Raw genomic sequence first — 27,132 nt, forward strand, 5'->3', positions numbered from 1 at the left:
TGACTTCCTAATTGCTTGGTATGTCAATTTTGACCGTTTTTCAGCAAATGGGTATTTTGTTCTTTTCAAATTAACCCCGAATTTTGACGATCTTTTTACAGCTGTTAAAGAGGAGGTTTCCTCCCTCAACCACCTTGAATTGCAGAATACAAAAACCTTATAACGCTTAGGGTTATGTCGCAAGGACTAATGACACGCGTCTCGACCTTCTATTAATTTATTAATCACTAATAAATGAACAAACTGGATCCCCAATAAATTCTCATGTCAATAATTGTTTAAATCTGTCATTGCATGTAACCCAAAAGAACTATGCTATTAATAGTAATATTACAACTGTTGTGAATGTGGACATTATTTCCGACCATTGAAATCATTATGACTAATGTATTTTCTTCACCGGATGTAATGTAGTTTATATTGCTCTTGAATAAAGTTTGTATTGGTATTAAATATAGTTGGTATTGTATTATAATAGTTACTAATATCAAAAATACAATGTTATTACCAAAACTAAGACAAGTAACACATGATTCAACTGCTCAGACGAGCCACATATGAGAATATATCTCTAATGATTGTCCCATATTGGATATCACGTGAACAAAACCTAAAGAAACTCGTCATAAGGTTTCATTATGTACAAAACAATAAGGACTTATTTTGCAAAAAAAAAAAGTGTACAAAACAATAAGTCCAAATGCTTATTTTACAACAAAATAAATAAATAAATAAATAAATAACAATAAGGACTAAACAGGTAATTAATAACTGTATTTCCTATTTTTTATTATAATGAATGCTAATTTATGTCGAAATTAACAATTGGTAGATTTTGTAAGATAAATTAGAAACTTACACAATAATCTCGAAGTACACAGAGATAAATAAACATACAATTTATGAAGGTCGCTATCAAAAGCACGTTTATAATAGTTGGTTTTCAACAAGAAGGTGATGGACATAGGTACAATTTTTTTTAGGGGAGAACATATTAATAAAAAAACCGAACCATAACTAAATTAACTGATATAACCGAATTATTTTAACAAAACCATTACTAAAAGATATGGTTCGGTTTCTAACTTTGATTAACCAAATACATATGGTTTGATTATGGTGTTCATATAAAACTGAACCGAACCAATAATATTAATAAATGTTTTTAATATAATATAACATTATGTATATGGTATGTAATTATATTAGGAACTGTAAATTTAAAGGGTAATTATTTGGAATTAGATATGATAAGTAGTCTTTTTTCAATACACTTATATATACATAATCATTCACTTTTTATAATGATAGACTTTACATTTTTCAATTTTTATAGAAAAATATTTTTATTTTTTTTGTTATCTTGGACGTTATGGTTAACCGATATTAACCATTAACCGACTAAAACCATTAACCAAACCCAATATTAACCGCTACTCAATGGTTATCGGAATACATTAACCATATGTAGTGGTTATGGTTTGGTTTTGACCGATAACCGAACCAAACCGCCCCATACACCCCTACAATTTTCTAATCCACAAGGTACAACTAATTCATCATTAAATAATATATATATATATATATATATATATATATATATATATATATATATATATATATATATATATATATATATATATATATATATATATATATATATATATATATATATATATATATATGGAAAAGTGAATATGTGGCTTTCATATATGTAATATTAGGTATGAAACCATTAAAATTGACTTCATTTCACATTTTTTTTTCATTGTTAGCTTCTTTCTATTGCTTTTAAGCTCATATAAATTATTGATTTCATAATTTATCCCCAACATCTATCTATTTCGAATGTGCTGTTTATATTAGACCTCCAGTAGGCTTCATAACTTTCTTTGACACCTACCATATGTATACTTGCATGATTCTTTTTTGATGTGTTATGGAAAGAAGTTTATTGAGTTTTTAATGAACAATTTCAATCTTTCACTATAGTTTTCTATATTAAATTTGAATATGAAGACTTATCGGTAGTTGATAATGTATTCTTATACATGGTTTGTGGTGCAAAATTAAATATTTAAAACTTCATAAAAATATATACAAAGCCTATCATCTAGTCTAATAGAGGATATAAGAAAGATGGTAAAGAGATTTGATTGCATTTTGTTAAATCAACGTAGTTTTTGATGGCTCTATACTTAATATTAGATACATAACAGCCACATATTCCCTAAGCCCATATATATATATATATATATATATATATATATATATATATATATATATATATATATATATAACTCCAGAATAGATAGAGATAATAATACAATAAAAAAAGTTCCAAGAAATTAGATTTTACGACGATTGAAATATTTAATATGAAATTGGTAATAAATTAATTAAAAACAGTTGTCAAGGTTACTTTCGGAATTTCATCAACACCTCCATGCTGAAACCGCCATGAGCTGGCGGTTTTGCCAGCAAAGCACTAGTGACGAGTGCCTCCTCTCTACATGAAACCTCGACCCCCGAGCTTGACTCCTCTTCACCACACAATCCGCCTGAGCTTCTGCAAAACTACTCATAGTGACCGGAAAATAACCACCGGTTGTGAAGAGCGTTTTCCAATGTGGCATTGGCTCCGGCGACTGAAGTTTTCCGGTCACCATGTTATTGATTTGTGGCTCCAATAGAAACATTTCGATCTTGTTGGCGGTGTATGGCGGCACGTTGGCGGCATCAATGGAGTCCAATAGAACTTCATAGTACTGGAGACCCTGGAGGAGATACTGTGGAAAGGGTAGATCTGTCCTTTCATTCCCACGATCGAGGGCCACCACTATCCGTGGTGAAACCTGTTTTATGAAGTGTAAAAGGGAGGGAATGGCGGGTAAACGGGTGGAAGTTGACCAGATTGGGAAATTCACAGCAATTGCATCGTTCCCGGAAACTGAAAACGAATTAGGATCGAAAGAATCTAAGTTTACAACTTCAAGTTGGAATGAAATTCCGATTTGGTGAGCGAATTGTGATAGATTTTCGTGCATGAGGCCGAGTTCCACCGGGTGGTGTGTTGATGGTGAGGCAAATGCAGTAATCTTCAAGGAACAACCAGCAGCAGCACCATTGTTGTTTTTCCTAGGAAGCTCTTGTATGAAGGAAGCCCATTGAGCACCGATTCCGATATCGAAATCAATGATGTGAATGTAATCGGAATCACCAAGGGCTTCAAGAAGTGTTTGATTTGAAGTAAAGTTGATAAACTGTATGATTGGAGAGACCTCAGAAAGAAGTTTATAAGCACACATCTTGAACATGCCATTGGAGAGTGTCGGAATTGGATTTGAAGTTGGTGTTAGAAACGCCATTTGCGTTTGCAGAGCTTGTTTGAAATAAAAACCGGACCTCTGAATGGGGTTATAATTACATGATGACATAGCTGAAGGTAGCTGGTGATTGAGCCGCGCCAATATCCCTTGCGCATGAGAGAAATTTCCAGACAGCATTAGCTCAGCTGCAGCAAATAGCTGGTCACAGATAAGCTGTTTCTGCGGTGGCGATGGTGGTTCTTGCTTTGCCACTGCCATTGCTGCTATCATTGATTTCTGTTGGTGGAGCGACAGTTGCTGATTTTGTTTCTTGAGTAGAAACTCATGACTCTGATCGAAAGCAGGAGGTTTTGGATGACAAGGATGGTGAAACGGCGGTGGGTTTTGAGGGGAGAGATTTAAGGGGATGGGAGGGGCATTTTCGTCAATTTGCAAGAGGGTAAAAGAAGTGTCATCAACGTCACCGGAGATCCACCGGAGAAGATCGTGGTCTTGCTCATGAGAACCACCGGATAACATGTCATCTAATCCAACCCCAAATCTTTTGTGTTGTAGGCAGAATTCCGCTGCAATGGGCTGTAGCTCCGACCAGTCGGCAAGATTTGCCACAGACTCAGAAATACGAATACCCATTTCCTCCGGCCATTTTTGGTGTATGTTGTTTACGTTGGTGGTGAAAGAGGAGGTAGAGGTGGAAGGGCTAGAGCTCCCGCGTGTGTCAAGAACAGAGATTGGTCCTCCATTACTATTATTGCTGCCTTCTTTCGAATTCGAATTCGAATTGCTTGATTGTATAACAAGTGCAGCTTCTTCATGTACCATTCCTCTCACCTATCATTTATATTTTATCAACCACCAAAACTGAAAAAACTAAAAATATATCAACAAATCTTGGTCTTTTTTGTCCAAAAATGATTTGTTTTTTGAAGCACTAAAAACAAAAAATCCTAATAAATAACAAGTCTTCAAGAAATATTGGGTCTTTTTTGCTCCACAAACTTCAAAATTATTTGGTGGATTAAAGAATTAATGATCGATTAAAACAGAAAAGCAAGTTAATCACCACAAAAAATCAAGTAAATAAAAACGAGTCAATTACCCAGATATGAACAATTTTAGTGTTTTCTTTTATCCAGATATGAACATTTTGTGTGGGTTCTTTAAGATCTAAAGTACGGGTTAATTAAAAAAAAATAAGAAAATTAACAAAATTAGAAGAACCAGTTTCAAGACATCTTGGGTTTTGCCAATCCAGAAATGAACATTTTTGGTGGGTTCTTCAAGTTATTAACCATTCAGATGATTAAACATAAAAACAAACCAAAAAAAAAAAAAGGAAAATTAACAACATAACAAGAACAAATATTCAAGAAAACTTGGAATTTGTGAAAAAAACAGAAAAGTAAAACCATATGAAGAAAGAAAATTAAGCATGAAGAAATCTTGTTCATAAGTTGAGATTTGAAATGGAAATTAAATGAGCACAATAATTTGAATCGATGAAGAAATAAGAGGAGACAACGCAAACCTTTTTATGTTGATCTATTATTATACATCAGCATTTGTCATTTGACCTCCATCTCCATGGGAATGTTTATTTGATTTTGGGGGTGAGCCGTGAATGTGGTGGGGTTTCAGTGTTGAGCCATGGATAGATGCGTACATCATAATCATAAATAAATAAATAAATAAATAAATAAAAAGCGAAATATAAAGTTCCTTCCTTGCTAGTTGCTTGTCCTTCTTTCACTCTCCGGTCTCTCTCACTCCTTCGCTTTCATAGTAAATATCGAATGCTCCCCACCAATTATGTATCCTGTAATTCTCCATCTTATTATTTATTTGTTTTTTAAATAGAACAAATTACTAAAATAATCTTTACGGTTTGTCAAAATTGCATGTTTTGTCCTTAATTTTTGTTTTGTATTAGGAGAGTCCTTGTAGTTTAATTTTGTTGTATTTTTAGTCCCTACCATACATAAAAAAAACTATAATACTCTTATGAATATTTTTTCGATTTTTTTATTTTTTTAAAAGACAAAAAATATACCTATCGTCTCTCTCTCTCTCTCTCTCTCTCTCTCTCTCTCTCTCTCTCTATATATATATATATATATATATATATATATATCCCTTACGTGACCCCACCTCTTTTCCCACTTAACTCGACCTTCTTCACTGATCCCAACTCGTTCTTGTTGATGTCATTTTTCTTCCCTTGCTTGAGGAATGTTGGGCCATATTTAGTGGTTTATGCTTTGTTTTGAATGTATTATGTTGTTCTCAGTTTTGGACCGAAATCACCTAGTGTTTTCAGTGGGCTTAGTGTGTTTTCGGTGGGCTTATTATGTATGGGCTTTAGTTTATTGGTTTAGTATAAATATGGTATGTGTATAGTCTTTTAAGGCTAATGCGTTTTTGGTGAATTACGAGTGATTACGATTGAAGTGTGATTGGATGTACTTGACAATTACTCAATAGAATTGTGTGCATTCATATTATTGAAACGTGTTCTTGATATATCTAATTGATTGTTTCGCATCATTGTTTGATTAAGATTCCGCATTAAATCAAACGATTGCATTGATATTTTGATAGATCTGATTACAGGGACTAACAAGTAGCATCAGAGCCTTAAAACCGAATTAAGGCCATTTTGGTATCAATTGCTTTCGAAACAATAATTCGTTTGTGGTGTTTTTGGGTTGTGTTTGGAAAAAGGATTTTGTTGTTCTTCGTGTTCATCATTTTCTTAGTGTTCTTCACTAATTTTGGAGGACATTGCGTTAGAGATCGTTTTTGGTAAATTACCAAATTTGGGTTTCATTGGATAAGGAAACACGATCAAAACCTTTATTTCGGTTAGGTTTTAGTGTTCACGGCGGCTGAATAATGTTCTCGGTAACAAGATATAGAGTTCTCGGCTTGGAAGAGTTATCGGCCAAGATATATAGTTCTCAGTCAACTGTTTTCGGTCAAACAGTTGACTTTCAGGGATCTCAGTCAAACTGGTTGACTTTCAAGGTTTTCGGTCAAAGGGAATTTATCTTGGTCTTCAGTCAAAATCAAATTACACAATCAGTTTTTTTTTTGTTTTTGTTGGTAAATGATGAGCTCTTACAACAGTACCAAGGAGGTTAGTGAAGCCTCATGCTCTCAGTCCTATGAAGATTAAATAAATAAATACCGTGAACAAAATGAATTATTAGTTAGAGAGGTTTTTTACCTTAAAAATGAAATCTATGAAATTAAGAAAGCAAATAAACCTCTTAAAGAAAACTAGAAGCACAAACTAAAGATTTAAGCAAGATTAAAGAAGAATATAGCACCAAATGTGTTCACTATCGTTTTGCCAAGGAGAAAATTGCAAACTTAACTGCCGAACTTGATGCATTAAAAGCTAAATTTAAAGATGTTGATTTTAATTTTAAGAAATTCGATGTGTCAAGTGAGATAGTTGAGTCAATGATAGAAAAACAATTAAAGTGGAAAGACAAACAGGGTGAGGGTCTAGGGTACCACTGTGAACCACCTCCCTTCAATAATAACTATACTCCAGTTTCTGAAACCATAGAGACAGAAAAATTTGTTCAACATGGTCGGCCTACTATCACTATTTCAGTTAAGACTGAACAATCCGACAAAACTGAGAATATTGAGGTGAACAATACTGATGCTTCTACTTCGTGTGCAGAGAAAGTAACAGTGCAAAACGGGTGCGAGAAAAACAAAGATAATTATAGTCTTAATGAAAACTCTTCAAAACCTAACACTTTATCTTCTGTTGCTTCAAAAGTTTGTGATAATGCTGCAAACAATTTTAAGCCACATAAAGTTGTGAAACAATTTGTTAAATGTGCTTGTACTTGTGGAAACTCAGTTGGACAGGGACCAAGTTCTGAACGTATTCCTTTCAAAAGACAACCCTGCTTTAAGTGTGGAATTCCTGGTCACATTGCCAGAAATTGTCCAAATCGTGCATATATTCCCTATTATGCCTAAGGTAGGAAGAACGTATCTCGAGGAAGATCTTTCAATAGACACTCCTCGAGATCACGTGATGGTGACTGGAATACTACCAAGACCAAAAATCAGACTCTCAAGAACAAAAAGGTCATGTCCGACAAGTGAACTTATTTGAGAAATAGTTCAGTCAAACCAAGATCGGTAAGGTTGAAGTCATCTCGGCGATCGGTCTCAAGCTCCAAAACAAGTGCTGAAGCATCCATCCGATTAAACAAGAAAATGGTTAAACCTGACTACAGATGGGTACCAAAAGTTTCCACTCCCAAATCACCTAAAAAATTCTAACATCTCTTCATTTTCTATGTTTGATAAACAGGATATGACTTGGGAACGCGTATCATGCGTAGATGGCAAAGGTCAACCCAGTTTCAAAAAGGACTACGTTCCCAAAACCAATTAATCCCGCACTCTGTGCCGAAGTAGCTATGGAGGAATATCATCAGACTTCAGTATGTTGATAGTGACTGTTCCAGACACATGATAGGATACATCTCTCATCTGCATGTCATTCAAAATTTTAATGGAGAGATGTGTCCTTTGCGGGAAAGGAAAAGGAAAGATCACAAATGGGGATTTCTTCAATTGCTGAATTACGGTTTGAATTTTCTAACTCTTCTATTCTCTGTGATAATAATGTTGATTTTCGATCGTCCAAAAACCTATTTTTTCTAAAAAAACCAAGCTCATGCTTGTAGGATTTCTTAAGATGATACGTTTCGAAGACTGAAATTTCTTTTCAATTTTATTTAGTATTTCTTATTTTCTTTCATCCTGTTTTGCTTTTAGAAAAGGAAAATTGTGACAATATTTTGGGAAGTGATATGAGTTAGTCATAAAGGGCAAACGAAATACGTGTAATGCACTAAAGTTGAATTGTCTAAACTCTTTGTTCAATGTGTTGGTAGGCATAAAGGTCTAAGACTAATGGACTAGACAATGTTGACTCATTTGGACTTAGAAAACCTCATTTGTACTGACAATACGACGCTTGGATAGATTTAACAGTAAAATAGACAAGGAGGCCTATAACATAAATTGAAGCTAACTATCATCTAGATCTGTAACTCAACACTTCATTGGTATATGGACTTGTGTCCTTAATTCTTGTGTTGACAGGGGGTAACTAAGGGGTGCTGATATATTGGGTCTGTTGGAAATCGTTATTCTTTCTTTCTTAGTCAGCCACATGTTGTCCCCTCTGCGTGATCAGAAGATCCGACCTGGGACACAACATGTGCATACAGATATGTATTATTTCTCTCTCTTAGTCGACCATATGTTGTTCCCTTTGTTTGATCGGAAGATCCGACCTGGGACACAACATATGCACTCAGATGATGTTCACTGCTTTTAAGTTAGTATATTGTCTCTTATATATATCCTACTCTCTATGTTAGTCATATGTTGTCCCCTCTGCGTGATCGGTAGATCCGACCTGGGACACAACATATGCATTCCACAATGATTATTTACTCACCTAAAGTAAAGAATTCCGAAGAATTTTCCTTGATTACCGGGGTATGCCATGAAGTAGGGAACATGTTCCAGTGTACTAACATTAACTGCACCCATAACTAAAGGTTGACTGATAGATTTTACTGGCTAAATTTAAGTGGACAACAATATCCCTGGTCGTCGTCAGACAAAATGGTCTATCTAGCAAAATAGTAGCTATATATTGTCACTCAATGATCTGTCCTGAAAAATGTCCTTTGTGTTTAAGTGGATCACAATATCAATGATTGACCAGAGCTTTTCATGAACGTGTGTGCTGATAAACCTCATTAATTTGCTTCATAACGTTTGATCCCAAAAGTTTTTGTTCTATTAGAATCTGTTTATTACATTTTTGTTTTTATTTAAATTTGTACATATTTTCATTGTTATGCACAAATTTAGGGGAGAAATTATAAAAAAATTAATAAAAAATTAAAAATTTAAAATAATAAATAATAAATAATAAATAATAAAAAAGTGTGTTTATTTTTATTTTTATTTTTATATTCGTATTTGGTTTTTGAAACGTAAAATCGAAAGAAATCATTTTTATTAAAAAAACGAGTATTTCTTTTGGGCCGAAATCGTTTAGGTGGGCAATCTGGGCCGTCTTTTTGGTAATATATATTGTGTTTTCGGCTGGTTAGGGTTTCTCACCGAAAAAAAAACCCAAACAACGATCGTTGTTTTCTCTCTTCTTTCTTCGAGTTTTTCTGCAAAAACCTACTCATTCGTTGTTTTGTTGCAAATTGTTCGGTGAATCAGATATTTTTTGGGTTTTCGATCATGGCAATGGCATATAAGTTGTTTTTGGTGAACTTGGTTTCATAGATTTGCAGGTTTTCGAGTGGATTTTTCAAGGTTTTCGAAGAATTGAGTTTGAACAGGTTCCAATGAGATTTCGGGTTTTCGGTTCAACCCGAATTCGACCGAAATCAGATGAAGATTTGACCAAAATCTGGGTTCTCGGCCGAAATCAACCAACGTTGACTGAAATCGTCTGGTCAACAAGTGATTTTGACCGAAATCAATCATTTTGACCGAAATCGACTGAAATCTTGACTTCAACTGAAAACGACTAAAATTTTGTCTTTGACCGAAATCAACTGAGAATTTGATTTTAACCGAAATCAGATGTCATACTCAATTTAATTAATTTTAAATTAAATTCTCACTTGGCTAGTTTGGTGCAGATAAATGGCAGAGCAACTTAAATTTGTAGACTCTCACAACATTGCTGGATATCTCATGGATCCACCTGCTGCTCATCAATAATTCAAATCCATGATGGTGGGTTTGAACAACTACAAGATATCTCAAGCCCTTCGTGCTAATCCAGTCATCCACAAAGACCTGATCACTGATTTCTGGAAAAATACTTCGATCAACAAGCTAGGAGCAGATGGAGTTGGTACTGTGGAATCTATGGTGAAAGGAACACAAGTGATTATCTTTGAACAAGTTATTCGAGAGGTACCTGGATTTGGTGATGCATCCACATTCCCAATTGAGTACTCTGCTAATCGCGTCAAGGAAGTTCTGGAGAGAATGTGTTATGAAGGAAACTATCCTCCCACTATCAAGAAGCTACTGCCACCCTATTAGAGGTTCCTGGCACACTCCTTTGTGATTTGCATTTCCGGAAGAAAGCGAGGCTCTGACAAAATTAGTCAGACTGTGACCTCAGACATTGTTGCTCTGGCTATGGAGTGGGATTACAACTTCTCAAAGTTCATCTTTGAAGAAATGAAGAGCAACCTCCTGGGAAAGAAAAAGGACCTATTTTTGATGTACCCCAAGTTCCTTCAAATGATCTTTAATGAAAAATATCCCCAAATCGAAAGGACGTCCGATACTTTGGATATGAAAGCTTTGGGTCCGAACACTTTTGGACTCATGAAGCAATCGAGAAAGGCTGCCAAAGTCGCTTATCAAGGATTAAAGGAGTTAGTTAAATTTGGAAAGTTTGGTGAGGTTGAAGACACTCATGCTGTTAGTTCAATCAATGCTGAGGTTGCCGACGAACACGTGGCGCCCAAACCAAAGTTTCAATTCGCCTGTGAAGAGATTGAAGTATCTAATGATGAAGAAGATCAAGAATCTAGAAAATGCATTGACATAAAATGAGTTTGAAGATTTTATCCAGCAAAGTATTTCAAACCCAAAAGAGGATGCAGCTGTCACACCGCCAGTTATGATTGAAAGAGGAAGTGACACAATGATGAAATCTTCCATACGGACCCCTAAAAAGATGGATGCTCTTATTGCAGAACTTCAGCGAACTGAAAGGAATCCTCCCCAAACAGTTCATGTTGATACTGAACCTCCATCTGAAAGTGATCCAGAAGACTCAGCCCACACTTTACTCCCAATGAAGCGAAAAATAAGAGATCCAAGGCCAGGAGTGCTTATTACAGACTCAGTTCAAAAGAAATCTACTCCGATTGAGTCTGGTTCTATGGATCAAAAAATACAAAGCCCATTCACTGAGACCTCTCCAGTGATTCAAGAAATGTCAAGCCCGTTCTCTGAGCGTATTCCTATGGATCAGGATTTTCAAAGCCCTATTGTTGAAGAAGAAGTCATACCTTCAGAAGGAGCTCAAGCTTCAGGAAGCTCTTTTGAAACACCCGAGCTGGACATCTCCAAAGGAAAAAGAAAGTTGCCTGAATCTGAATTAGTTGATGTGGTTCTGCTCCAGAACAGAGTCTTTGATCTGGAACAAAACTCTGTTGAAAAGGATTTGATAATTGGAAAGCAGGATATTCGAATCAGCAAGCTTGAGAAAGAGAACTCCGATAAAGATTCAAAGATCTTAGAGCGTCAAGCGAATCTCAGTGGTTTAACTGCTCTATTCTTTGATCTGAAACAACGCCTATTTCAGAAGTTTGGTGATGAATTTCAACCCTTGAGCGCTGAAGGAGAAAAGATCACTGCTTCTAGTTCAGGTCCCGCCAATCCAGCTTCACAATCTTCAAGTGAAAGAGCTAAAAGAGCTGCTCCAGATGCTAATCTTTATACATTCTTATCTTCTGCTTTTCTTTCTGCTCAAGAAAGAAGAGAGAAGCAAATTAGGGTTGAGCAGCTAAAAGGGAAAATTCTCTTGATGAAAAACTCAGATCAAAATGCTCTGGGTGACACCCTGAAATGTTCTTCAGGGAAACTGGGAAGATGTTCACAGACAAGTATGGTGATCGTTCTGGCATCATCATGTGGGAATACGATGCTGATAAGAAGATGTGGATCGTGAAGCGAAAGAGTGGAAGAATTGAATATTATGAGAAGAAAGTTGACTTCTTGTCCTAGACAAAAGTTGATCTTTCAGAACTCATTCACGCACCTTTCCACAATCCAACCAATGATACCATGGCATGGTCCTTTAAGAATTTTCTTGAGATTAAAGAATAAAATAACTTTGAAGACTTAAAGACTGCTTCATCGTTTACTAAGAAGGCCAAGGGTGTTATTGATCCTCGCACAAACAAAACAATGGTGAATTTCATTTGGCTACCCATAAAGCAAGCCAAAAGGATTCCTTTTCACAAGCGCTTACCTGAAAGCACTTTGGATACAATACAATTCTGGGTTTATGATGAGGCTACTGCAACGGTGGCGATCAAGCTGAAGAAAAACCAGTTTCGTATTGTTGATCCCAAAGATTTGTTGAAGTTTGGAGAACGTGATATCTGCACTTTATCAAACTTTCAGATTATCATAGAAAATAAATTATTTGAAGCTGCCGCGAAAGCTTTCACCGGTATGGTAGCTACTATTATCGACAAGAAGCTGTGGGCAGGGGCTTTTGACCAAGCAGATGTGCATCTTGTAGAGAAACCTTGAAGAGAACAGAAAGCAATAAACCAAGGGGGAGATTGTTGGGCCATATTTAGTGGTTTATGCTTTGTTTTGAATGTATAATGTTGTTCTCGGTTTTGGACCGAAATCACCTAGTGTTTTCGGCGGGCTTATTATGTATGGGCTTTAGGTTATTGGTTTAGTATAAATATGGTATGTATCTAGTCTTTTAAGGCTAATGCATTTTTGGTGAATACTAGTGATTCACGACTGAAGTGTGATTGGATGTACTTGACAATTACTCAATAGAATTGTGTGCGTTCATATTATTGAAACGTGTTCTTGATATATCTAATTGATTGTTTCGCATCATTGTTTGATTAAGATTCCGCATTAAATCAAACGATTACATTAATACTTTGATAGATCCGATTACAGGGACTAACAAGGAACCTCAATAACCGTTCTGTTGCTAGAAAATCAATTATCGCTTGTATATGCCTACGATGGTAGTGATGGTGTTATATAGGCCACAAAATCATCACCATGAAACCCAACAAGAAAATCGAGAGTTAGGGTTGGATGTCGACATGGAGGAAGAACAAAAAGGATGGTAGTGATGGTGTTAGTGGTTTACTTATAAGTGATTGTTGTGTTCGTTGGAATTGAGGGATGGCAGTGGTGGGTTTAGGTTTACCGGAAGAAGAGAAATTGGGAAGAGATCGCCACCCTTGACCACCTCTGTTGGGTCAAAAATATGGTTTATACTTTACTTTTCTAGGCAATTGTATTTTTCAGTCTAGGACCGTAAACGACCTGGTGTTTACGACTGTTTGGTTAAAAGTTTGGGTGTTCACGGTTGTAAGGTGTTCACGGCCGTGAACATGTTCATGGCCGTAAACCCATTTGTAGTCCCTATATATAGTTGTAAGGGTGAGGAGTGTACACGACTAAGAGAGAGGATATTAAGTGTGTGTACTCTAAGGTGTGATAGAGAGAGAAAGTAGAGAGAAGAAGAGAGTGTGTGTGAATCTTGTAAGGAACTTCATTCTAATCATCAAATCATTCAAGATTCATCTTATTCTTCTTCTCCTTCTTATCTATCTTGATCTTGCATCATCCAATTGATTGGGATTCCGCACCATCAATTGGATCTGATTGATACGTCAAGCAAATTTGGGACTTACAGTTGGTATCAGAGCTTGGATTGTATCAATCATTTTGGCAAGATCTGGGGCGTTTTTGATATTTTTCTTAAAAGATTTTGCATTTTTGGATAGATCTTGGCAAAATAGTGGGGTTTGTTCTTCGTGTTTTTCATAAAAACGAGTTTTTGATCGAGTTTTGGAGCAAAAAGTGGTGAAAAACTTGTTTTTTTCGCGACACGAAGAAGGGTTCTCTGCCGGACTGAAGAAGGGTTCTCTGTCGGACAGAAGAAGGGTTCTCGGCCGAGTCCGAAGAAACTTTCACGGCCCGAAGTTCGTTTACGACCGAGAAGTGTGTGCGGTCCGAGGTCTCGCACGTTCACGGTTCAGCCTCGTTTACGGTCTGTAGTCTCGTTCTCGGCCAGCACGTGTTCGAGTCTTCGATCAGCGGGTCCGAAGTTCGCGGCCAACAAATATTCAAAATTTTTTGGGGGTTGCTAGGATTCGAACCCGGGTCTCCTGCCTCATCCTTCCAGCGCCTTACCAGTTGGACTAGCAAGCCACACGCTACATTCCTTCACGATTTAATTCAAAAGGCTTCGCTGCGCTTCAACCTAATTTCGCAAGTTTGAGACTTTTAGCCCAAAAATCAAATTTTCAAATTTTCAAATCTCATTTTCAACCAAAAATTTAACTTTTAATTTTTAACTATCTAAATTGACTTTTGACCTTAAAAATTACCTTTGACTTTTAACTTTGACCTCCAAGTTTGACCTTTGACTTTAAACTTTGACTTTCTCGTTTAACCTTCAAATTTTCATTTTTAGCTTTTCGGTTTGACTTTTAAGTTTGACTTTTTAAATTTGACTTTTAAGGTTGACTTTTGAGTTTTTAGTCAAAGGGCATTTATGGTAAAAATGAGTTCCGCAAACATCCCGGTCAATGAAGTTTTATGTTCTAAATCTTGTGAAACTACGATTAAATTTGTTTGCGAACAAATCGATTTATTAAAAAGGGAGAACGAGGACCTTAAATATGAGAGGTACAACCTTAGGAAAGACCAAAAACCCTTAAAAACACAACTAGACGCCAAAATCAAGGACTTCCGAAAACTTCAAGAAGAATATAGCAATAAATGTGAAAACTATAACTATATTAAGAGACAACTTGCCTCTGTGACTGCCGAGCTTGACACATTGAAAAGCAAATTTGAAAATGCATATTTTAATTTCAGAAAATTTGATGTGTCAAGTGAGGTAGTTGAGATGACAACTATAACCCACCCCTTGAAACTAATGAGGAAGAGACACCTGCTCAGTTTGGCCCACTCTCTGAACCAGCTCCAGTCAAGACTGAACAATCAGGGCCAACTGAGGGTATTGAGATGAAAGATACTAATGATTCTACTTCCTGTGCAGGTAAAGTAGCGGAAGATGAGGACAAGGAGAACAGAACTACTTCTAATTCTGTTGATGTTGTTGATTGTCAAACAAATAACTCCTTGAACTCTGAATCCGTTGCTTCTAATTCAGTCACCTCTAATACACCTGCTGTTGGTAAATACAGGCCACCAAAACAAGCAAATCAGAGTGTCTGTTGCAACAGTGCTTGTGGGAACAGTAAGAGACAAGGCAAGGGTACGCCACCAGGGGTAGGAAGAAACAATTCCTATGTGAAGAAAAAGACATGTTTTCACTGTGGAACACCTGGACACATTGCCCGAAACTGTCCAAATCGTGCATATGTTCCCTACTACGCACAAGGCTGGCAGAACGCGCCAAGAGGGAGATACTTCAAAAGAAACCCTTCGAGGCCACGTTCAAACAATGGTGACAGGAACGCGCAAAAGGCCAAGAATCAAAATCCCAAGGTCAAGAAGGGTATGCCGGCCAAGAAGTCCAATCTAAGAGATGCTCCAGTGAAATCAAGATCAGTCAGATCAAAGTCATCTCGAAGATCGGCTTCAAGTTCAAAATCAAGCGATAAGGAACCCATCGGATCGAACAAGAAATGGGTTAAACCCAACTACAAATGGGTACCAAAGGTTCAATCTCCCAAATGTCCTAATGCTTCTAACGTTTCTTCATCTTCTGTTTGTGATAAGAAGGATATGTCATGGGAGAGAGTTCCTTGCACAGATGACAAAGGTCAACCCAGTTTCAAAATGGACTGGGTTCCAAAGACCAACTAATTCCGCTCTGTGTCGGAGCAGCTATGGAGGCATATCATCAGACTTCGGTTTGTTGATAGTTTCAAAATGGACTGGGTTCCAAAGACCAACACTCAGAACTTTGTTTGAGAGTATGTTTCCTTTGCGGGAAAGGAAGAAAGGAGAGGATCACACATGGGGTTTTTGTGCTTAACGATGTGAAGAATTTTCGGATCTGTTATGAGATTATGCGTGCTGTTCTCAGACCTTCTGGATGCAAATTCAATCGGTGACTTACGGTTTGAGTTTTCTTCTCGATACTCTTGAGTTTATCTTAAACTGATTCGTTTTGAAGACAATTTTTTATTTTCTTGTATGTATGTTGGGAAGTGATATCAAGAAAGTGATAACGGGCAGTCTAAACATGTGTAAGGGACTGAATCTGAATTGTCTAGACTCTGTGTCAATGTGCTGGTAGGCACGAAGGATTTGACAGTGTGGATTTAGATTGGATTGTTTGGACTGACCATACGACGCTCAGGTAGATTGAGCAGTGAGATAAACACAGGAACCCACGGGATACACTAAATTAATAGGCATCTACAACAGTGGTTCAACTTTTCATTGATGTACGGACTTATGTCCTTAATTCTGGTTTTGATATGGAAACTAATGGGTTTTGATAAAGTAGGTCTGTAGGAAATTATTTTCTTGCTTTCTATCTGTCAGTCATATGTTGCTTCCTCTGCGTGATTGGAAGAGATCCGACCTGGATTGCAACATATGCAACTCTAATTCTACGCACCTCCTTATCTATGAAATTCTTTCTATCTGTTAGCCATATGCTGTCCCCTCTACGTGATCAGAAGATCCGACATGGGACACAGCATATGCAACATTCTATCTCTATAACCCTCTATATCTGTTAGTGATATGTTGTCCCCTCTGCGTGATTGAAAGAGATCCGACCTGGGACACAAGATATGCATCTATCTCTAAATCTGTCTTCCTCCTTAAAAATTGTCTATTCACCTAAAGTAAGGAGTTCTTTGGAAGTTCTTGATAACCAGGGTATATCTGGAAGTGGGGAACATGTTCTAGTGCACCTAAAATTAAACCATTTAAGAGGTTGTCTGTAGATCTCGCTGCTTAATTTAAGTGGAGAACAATACCCGTGGTCGTTGTCAGCTAAATGGTATATTTAGAAAAATTTGTCGATATCCTTTGTGTTTAAGTGGACCACAATACCGGCAATTGACTAGATCTATTCATGAAGGTGAAGGTACTGATAAACAAAGTTAAGACTGTCTCAAAACTTTGATCCCAAAATGCTTTAAATCTAGTTATTATTTTTGTTTTGGTTAAATTTGTTCATAGTTTTCCTCTATGCACAAATTTAAGGGGGAGAATTAAAAAATTCCAAAAATCAAACAAAAATCCAAAAATCCAAAAATCAAACAAAAATCAGAAAATTCAAAAATCAAACAAAAATCAGAAAATTAAAAAAAATCCAAAAATAGTGTTGTTTCTGTTTTAATGTCCAGAAAAATCAAAAATCCAAAAAAAAAAATAATTTGTGTGCTAAGTTTTCTTTTAGTTTTATTTTGTCTTGAAAAGTGAATTCTGATGTAGATGAGACTCATGGAGACTGTATCGATATTTTCTGAGCCAAGACTTCATCCGTGATCATTAAAGAATTCTCATTCGAAGGAACAAGAAATGAAGACTATTCTTTCAACATTCAATCTTTCAACCCCAGAAGCAAGGTGAAGCTGACTTGAAGATTATGTGACAGATTGCATTGAAGCGTCCTCAATCAATTTGCTGCTATCTTGTACCTGCTGAAGTGATCCAGAAGATTCGTTCTCTCTGATATTCTCTCTGAAGATTCTTAAGCTAAAAGCGCTATCTTTCAAGAATCAGTACATCAAGCCTCCTCACCCAATGTGCGTTCAGAGTCAAATTTTGAAGAAAAGCCCAACTGCTCAAGATGAAGTCGTTTATTGAAGATTCATCAAGTTCATCTTGAAGCTGTGAAGAAATCGAAGATAAACGCTGAAGCCAAGCTCCCAATGAAGATTGACAAGAAAAGCCAGCTGCATTTTTAGGGGGACTTTGTTGGGTCAATTAGAAAAGAAAGCTATAAACCAATGGGGAGATTGTTGGGTAAAAAATATGGTTTATACTTTACTTTTCTAGGCAATTGTATTTTTCAGTCTAGGACCGTAAACGGCGTGGTGTTTACGGCTGTTTGGGTTAAAAGTTTGGGTGTTCACGGTTGTAAGGTGTTCACGGCCGTGAACATGTTCACAGCCGTAAACCCATTTGTAGTCCCTATATATAGTTGTAAGGGTGAGGAGTGTACACGGCTAAGTGATAGGAGCTTAAGTGTATGTACTCTAAGGTGTGATAGAGAGACAAAGTAGAGAAAAGAAGAGAGTGTGTGTGAATCTTGTAAGGAACTTCATTCTAATAATCAAATCATTCAAGATTCATCTTATTCTTCTTCTCCTTCTTCTCTATCTTGATCTTGCATCATCCAATTGATTGGGATTCCACACCATCAATTGGATCTGATTTATACGTCAAGCAAATTTGGGACTTACAACCTCCTGTTGTCACCCTAATTGTTCATAGTCGCCCTGAACTGGATCTTCTTAGTGGTCGATAGTAGTGATGGTGATTTTTCCACGAAGTCTTGAAGAAGACGAGCTCTTATATATGCCTACGATGGTGCGAACCAGATCCAACTGGTGTAACAGTTTCAGAAAATTCGTTGTTGGGATTTTATTCAAAAATAGTCTAATCTTAGTGACAAATTCGACGTAATTAGCAACTTAAGCATTTTATAATTTGAATAAAATAAAACCATTTTATCCACCCAAAGATCATTTTTCAAGACTTAGAAAGATTAAAATAACCATAGAAAGATAAGTGTTACAACCTTTGAAGACTTTGATTCTAATGGGAGATTGGAAGTTGATGAAGAATGTAGAGTAAAACTCCACCCTAGTTAGAAACATCAACAATTCTTTAACTTGATAAGATGCTAGTCTTCTTCTTGTAATAAAAGAATCTCTTATGTTCTTAAGACAAAGAAACTAGTTTGCCTTAAAAGAGAGTATTCAAGTGTCATCTTCATTTTATGTTCTTAACACTTTAATATATAAAAACTAGAGAGAATATGGAGATTAAAAGCACTAAATTTACGGTTTTGGCTTAGTAAAGGAAGGAAGATAGATAACTAGTTTATATTCTCTTAACTTTATGCCTTTATCCCATGGGTTGCTTCATCAAATCAATTAGCCATGCTTTCTAAGAGCATGGTGTGTTGAATAAATTAATCAAATGCAAGTCTTATTTGTCCCCCATGTATGCTAGGATTTAATGAATAAAAGGAAGAGATTTAAAAAAAAACCGCTCATGCTTTTATAAGTTAAAACCTTCATCCAATTAGCTAAAAGACAAAAGTCCTTTTAGACCAAAAAGATGTACATGCCATAATAAATCATACCTAATGATATATTATGATACTTAACATTGAAAATTAATATTTTCATGAAATAAATAATTTCCAATTAATTACAAGATATATATATATATATATATATATATATATATATATATATATATATATATCAATAATCAAATACTTATGAATAATACATTTGTATCAAGTTGTTGTTAGTGTGACCATTTAGGATCATATATTATCGAGCAATATCATTTTATAATGACTCTTGGGCATAAAGATCTTTCAATCTCCCAATTAAACAAGAGTCATCATAGATTGATATAGACATTGGTAAACGTCTAACAATATTTCATTGCCCCTAGTAATATATGACTTAGTGCCTTTTTATCAACATCCAATTCCTAAAAGCTCAAAGCTTCAATTGAAGTATAAGGTAAACTTATTAGTTATCCATTTGTTACATACATCTTGTTAAACATGAGAATTGGATCGCAGTCAATTTCATTTGGTGTTCAACTGTGGGTACCGTGGTAGATGCCTAACTCTCAACACATAAGAGGAATAATCCCATCTTGAATACATAAGCCTCTTACATAGTTCACACCATTCCTTAAAATGGCTTATAACTGCCCGGTTAAGGATCAACATTTGACCATATCAAAGCACAACACTTCCTACACTTAATTATCACTCATAAGGATACAAACACTATGTAATCTCAGGTGTTGAGGATACAAAGATAGTAACTTTTAATCAAGTATCACTCATAACATCGATCTATGAGGTGATATTGATGCGGGTCCATTATGTACCAGGTCTATAACAAGTACCTATAAATCTTGGTTACCACCACTTTCCTACTTTCATACGGTGAGAGTCAACTAATCCAATTTATATTAGTCTTACTTCAAAATTGCTCTCATAATTATAACTGACTATGAACTTTTAGAATAATAGGATTATTCCTGGATTAAACATGTTAATATAGAACATAATAAGTATTCATGTTATGATCATATCCCAATGTATCAAAAGAATATAATGGTTGTTGTCTTAATGTTCTAATATCCAAATACTAACTTCAAATCAAAATCTCATTTCTATAATAATCAAATCCTATAGCTAAAGTGTGATCATTCATATTTAACTTAAAGGGAATGACTTTATTAATGGGTCCGACTAAATTTAATTTGTGTGAATTTTATGAATACTATCATCTCTATATTTGACTTTACTCTAAGTATAGTTAAATATCTTGGAGAATATGATTGGTGTTCTGATGTCTTATCGAGTCTTTTAGCTTGATTAAGTACATGCTATAAGTCACAGAACATTTCTAGGTTATCCCTGGATGGAAGGACTCAATCTAGTTTTTCAATGATTTAGTTCATCCAATCATATTTGATTTCAACTTCTGAAGTAGCAGTGTATTTTTATTTAGTAGCTTGTGCAATTATGTTTTGCTTGGATCTCATTCCAACAAAAATTACTCTTAATTTCGTAATGAAGTCATAATCCAAATATAATTCATAACTTTATATATATATATATATATATATATATATATATATATATATATATATATATATATATATATATATATATATATATATATATATATGTGTGTGTGTGTGTGTGTGTGTGTGTATGTGTGTGTGTGTTTTGAAGGTAGCATCTTGTGTAGCTCTTTACATAAAGATCTTCTAAACTAATTATCTCATATACATTCTCTTAGTTCTTATTAAGCACTCTTAGAATGTCCTTACAATCATCAAGTGACTTAACCATGTATCAAATTGGTATCTTATGTTATGTTCATAACATGATCAAATACCAGGTTTTGTGCATAATATGACATAAATGATGGATTCGTTTGCCAATATTTGAACATAAATCATTGTTTATAGATCAAACCTATATGTTAGGTCCTTTTGAGGCTAGCTCAAACTTAGTTCCATGTGACAATGCCAATATATGCATAAACATTTTAAAACTTTAACATTCATCTTTATTAATCCCCGTAGATTTTAGATTCCAAGAATGTATATTGTCATTCCTAAGTCTTTCATCTTAGAGATACATTCCGAGTCAAGGTGAAAGAGGCTTGCATAGTCGGAATGTAATATCTTATGATTAAGTATATCTCATTCATACAACATTAGAATATCACTATGCTCCCACTAGTTCTTAGTCAACACAAATTTCATCTTCATTTTGATATAAAAGTACACCTTGTATTTATATATTAAAATAGGGATTTTAACCTCGAGATATTTTATTTATATCCACAAGTGGATCTTAAGTTTTTCATATTTTGGTAGGATAACATGGATTAAGAAAACCTCCAAGTTAAACTATATATATATATATATATATATATATATATATCTTCAGTTAGATGTCTATTAAGAAAAGCGGTTTTCTTGAAATCTTTTGCCATATATCATATTATGAATATGTAGTTATGATAAATAATATACTTGTTGATCTAATCATAGCTACTTGTGAAAATGTTCGATCATAGTCAATGTCATGAGTATGATAAGGATCATAGTCAATGACACGAGTATGAGAAAATCCTTTTATGATAAGCCTTGCTAAATGTGTATGGATATCCATGTATGTACTTTTTATAAAAGAATCACTTACTCCTTTTAGCCTTGCTATAGGGAGGAAAATTAATCAAGCCCATACTTGATTATTATACATGAATTACATCTCAATGTTCATGACTCTAAGTCGTTAACTAGGTTCAGTATGTGATATAGCATTTTGGTAGTTGATGTATTTTCCAGAAACCATAAAGAAGAACTCATCAATAATAGATTACACATTTCTCAAGTGATAGATGATTTTAACCAATAATACGAACCGTTTGGATTTATAAATAGCTATTTAACATGTTTAACAATTTCTTTTTAAAACTATTGCCAACTCTTACAACATCATGCTATGGTTCTTAAGCTACTTCAAGTTCCATGTGCCCCCGACTTGCTTTGTCATTAGAAGATTGCTTTTCTACTAACTCAACTTTTAGAGGAGTAAAAGAACTTATTCTTGGTGGGGTTTTATATAATAATCTAAACAACTTTTATAGTATTATTTAAATATGTATTTAGTAGATTTTAGGATTATAAGCTTTAGTCTAACACATGATTTAACTCCATAAAACATTAAGTAAGATAAGGATGGATCATTTCCATACAAAATCTTATAAAGTGTTTTAATCCACTTATTATTTGTGTTTGTATTCAAGATACATATAATAGTGATTCATGTATAATCCCAAGAGAATAAAGGAATATATTTCTACCGATTAGAAATTAAACTTTATCCAGTAAGGTTTAATTCATCCTTTATTATCACTAAGACTTTATATGGTGTTACTGGATTGTATCTCAACTTAATATATTTGATAACTTTAATAAAGATTTCATAATTATGTTTTAACATGTAAAATATAATTATAACTACTATAGTTTTTTAATAAAGTTGATTTGGTATCTTTTGCTAAATGTAACAACGTAATTTTTCAAACAAATTTTTCATTTTTAACACAATAAAACTTGTATCATAATTCTCAAAACACTTATTTCTCAAATGTCAACAAAAGGAAACACAATCCCAAAATCATAAAAACAATCTTCTGCCGGTGTGTACAATCATGCCGGTGCCTTGCCGCGATCCTCGGAACTACCTGAAACACATAACACATAACACGGTAAGCATAAAAGCTTAGCGAGTTCCCCAAAATACCACACACAACATGTTAGCCACTCGAGGCTATAACTCAATAAGACCCTCTGGTCGATGTGTCTCAGTGGGACCGTCTGGTCCTACAACTCATATGGACCCTCCGGTCCCTCAACTCAACATCACAATATAATACTCATAAACCATAACACAAGTAAATAACATGATATCTCATTACACAGTTCATACACATAAGACACTCTGGTCACACATAAGGTTTACCACACCAGGTAAGTATAGTGAGAAGATTCACCTCGTAAGCTAGTGAATGAAAATCTCGTAATCGGGATCGTGATCTCTACTCCCGGGTCTAGCTCCTGCCTAACACATAATAATTATTCCTAATTAATATTAGCTCTCAAGAAGCTGGACTAATCCCTTCCTATAATCTCACAGAAGGGAAAAGACCCATTTACCCCTCCAATGGTCCAAATGTCCACATGTTGACCAATCCCTAAAAGTCAACGAAAGTCAACTCAAGTCAACGGTCCAACTTTGACCAGACTCGTCGAGTGCACTCGGGTGACTCGGCGAGTCCATGCATGTCCTCTGAATCCTCCTAAGGCCTCACTCTACTCATCGAGTTAACCTTTCACTCGACGGGTTACCACTGGTCACGAATCGCGAGGCAACCCGATCCGACTCGTCGATTCCTCTCATGAACTCGGCGAGTTTCCTCCATGACAATACTCATTTGACCTTCTGAGGTCAGATCTGCTTCTCTAAATTATAGATCTGGCCTCCTAGCACTCAAAAGTCATGTAAAGCTTCAATCTTTATGTCCATGCATCACATATCTAGCTCTATTTGCTAAAATAACCCTTATAATGGTGTCTTAGGCTCAATACTCTCATGTGACTGCATAAAGCTAGGTTTTTGGGACTCTCTGGACCTCTCAAGGTCCAAATCTAATGTCTAAGCCACAAAAGGGACTCCACAACTCAATATTTCAACTAAAGAGGGGCAAAGAAACCCTAGATTCATTAGATCTACTAAACAAACGAGAATGAGCCTGAAATCATACCTCAAACAGCAACCTTTGAAGAAATGGTAGCAGACCCGAGTCCCTCAAGTCAGCCTAGCTTGAATCCCCCTTCTCCTCCCTTGCAAGAATGCACAAAAGTGATGAAATTAGCTCTCTCTCTTTCTCTATGCTCTCTGGTTCGATTAGGGTTTCTCCAGGGTATGTGTGACCACAAATGAAGGCTATAAATGCCTTTAAATAGGGCTCAGGCCCAAAGATTTAGGGTTTCTGCCAACAGCGCAGACTCGTCGAGTCGACTCACCGACTCGTCGAGTCCCTTCATTAATCCGAGTTAGCAGTCTCGATCATACTCGACGAGTTTAGGCGTCAACTCGTCGAGTCCGTCTTCTTAACTCAAAAATAAATACTTAAATTATGATATCTGGAAATCCGGATGTTACACTAAATCTTAGACATTCATTAGAAAGGAAATCATACATTAGAGTGTATAGTTCCTTACTAATTATTTTCTCTACATATTAGTGAAAATATCATTAGGAATCTTTTATATATAAATAAGATCCACATATGTCAAATAAACTACATTGTTTCCTTTAAAGATCCCTTCTTTGAAGTTGGAATATGTGTATTTCATTTATATAATAAAGATAACAATGTCTTAGATAAATTTGATTCAAAACAAGTTTGATTCAAAAGTTTTTTCATATAGAACTTGTTATTTAGAAAACATTGATACTTACTTTATGATTCTATTATGAGATCTAGTCACATAAATAGAACCTAATCATTTCAGAATATGAATATTATCGTTATGAAAAATGATTTAAGTAAACAATCAAATTTTAATAAATTAATTAAGACATATATCTAGACATGCTAAACTAAAACATACATCGTTCCAAAATAAACATTGTTTTACAATACAAGTACATTATGTTCTAAGCATAAATTATAATCTAAACTCCAAGAGCGAAGTTCCAACTTGCATGTGCTCAACTAGTTACTCTGTCTGACCTGCTGAATCTACTCAGTCGTCTTAAGCACTATCTCAGTGCTACCCATCACTCGCTGTCTTACCTCTCCCCAACAGATGGAAGTCTGACACCTCCTCCCATATAAAAGCTCAAAGGGAGGCATACCAATACTCGAATGGTGGATGTTGTTGTAAGACAACTCAGCCAAAGGTAGGTATGTGTCCCAACTTCCCCCGAAGTCCATAACACATGCCCGAAGCATGTCCTCGAGCATCTGAATTGTCCGCTCACTCTGTCCATCCGTCTGGGGGTGGTAAGCAGTACTGAAATGCAATCTCGTACCCAACTCCTCATGGGACTTCTTCCAGAACCTGGAAGTGAAACGTACATCTTGATCTGACACAATCGAGATCGGCACTCCATGCCGCGACACCACCTCTCTCGCATATATCTCTGCCAGCCTCTCTGCAGAAGAGTGTGAGAACAAGATCTATGCGCAGGGACAAGGTTTGAGAACTCAAACCTTGAGTGAATGCTTGAGATCAATGTCTGCTTTATAATGGATGTTCAAGTCGAGACTGGAAAGACCAGTCAAGTCTTAGATGATCAGTTCAACAAATGATCAAGACATTAATTGAGAACAAGTAGATAATGATCAAGGTAAAGTTAATAAATGAAGAACAAGAAGAATTTTTTTAATGTGATAAGAGTAAATGCCAAAAGTGAGTGAAAGATCCGTAGTTGACTTGTATTGAAAGCTCCTATTTAAAGGAGTGAATGTTACAACGAATTATCCCAAATGTTTACATAGGACCGGACAAAAGACATAAGTCTGAAATTCTGATTGTCCTGAAGTAACTTTAGACTAAGTCCTATGAAACGTTACATCAAATACAAGACAAAAATAATAAATGCACTAAAGATAGAAAGACTTCATTCCGGACAAGTAATATTCCGGAGATGAAGGTTTGGTCCAGATCACTACACATTCCGGACTTCAGGATTAGCTCCGGAATGTGTTCCTCTTCAAAATGCTTCTCCTCTTCTTTTCTGCAGCTCCGGACAGGTTCCGGATTACATCTTCCTTCGGAACCAACATACTTCGGAATATATACTTAGGATTGCTAGAGGTTCACTTTCAGGTTCCAACAATCTCCCCCTAAGTGAACTTAGCAATCCATCGAGCTTAGTTCATTTCTTCCTTGATGAAGGTGTATGCTTGGAACAACCATTCATGCACCGCAATATACCAAGTCAGTTGACTTACAAACTTTGCCTTAACCTGTTCCGGAGCATCAGACTTGGATGCCCGGGAAATGAACTTCTTCAGAGCCTTGGTAGGAACCAGGTGTTTGTCAAGGACTCGGAAGAAGTCCTTCTTGTTTGTTCTCCTGGTGGTGTAGACAAACCCTAGAACCGGTTCTTCAATTGGACCATCTGCAAGAATTTCAGCTTCCGGAAGAACAAAGTCTATTTTTGCAACGAATTGTTCGGTTCCGTAGAGGTGAGCAAGTTCGTAATCACAGCGGCAGAACTCAGCAACATAGTCTTTGTGAAAGCTGAGAGTTGCGTGGTAGGCACCCATACTGATGTCATCCTTCTGATTTTCTCTGAAGTAAGCAGCTAGGGTAAGGATGTCGTTCAAATTCATTGAAGGAAAATCCGCATCAGTAACGGTCCGAGGAGTTGGCTTGTTCCGGAGGAGATGGAAACGAAATAGAGGACAGTTCAGCTCAAATTTTACCAGAATTTTTCTTCCAAAGCCTTGAACTTTGGTGATCCTATTTCTTGTCCATACTTCCTTGAAGGGTTGAGCATTTTTAGCATAGAAGGTTTTGAGCCTTTCACGCTCTGTCCGGATGATCACTTCCGGATTATCGGTTGGGTGGAGCGGAGCAAACTTCATGTAGAATTTGCTAAAAGGAGAGAGAGGAAGATCCAGTTGATCAATGTCATTTGAGGGAAGGTCATAGTAGAGTGTTGGGATGATTTCCTTTGCTTGAA

The 27,132-nt window shown here is 35.8% G+C and overlaps 1 protein-coding gene across 1 annotated transcript; it reads right to left on the reverse strand.

Moving 5' to 3' along the window:
- Positions 1-2,324: 2,324 nt before the first annotated feature.
- On the reverse strand, positions 2,325-5,118 carry LOC145165132 (scarecrow-like protein 6). The gene is made up of 2 exons (XM_079083803.1): positions 4,858-5,118; positions 2,325-4,160 (listed from the first exon to the last, which is right to left on the reverse strand). Exon 2 carries the CDS (start codon positions 4,149-4,151, stop codon positions 2,436-2,438), a length of 1,716 nt encoding a protein of 571 aa, XP_078939929.1. The 5' UTR covers positions 4,152-4,160; positions 4,858-5,118; the 3' UTR covers positions 2,325-2,435.
- Between the last annotated feature and the right edge of the window lie 22,014 nt (positions 5,119-27,132).

This window comes from Lactuca virosa, chromosome 3 (assembly GCF_052849685.1).
Source record: "Lactuca virosa cultivar CGN04683 chromosome 3, Lactuca_virosa_CGN04683_v6, whole genome shotgun sequence".
In the NCBI taxonomy this organism is placed as follows: Eukaryota; Viridiplantae; Streptophyta; class Magnoliopsida; order Asterales; family Asteraceae; genus Lactuca; species Lactuca virosa.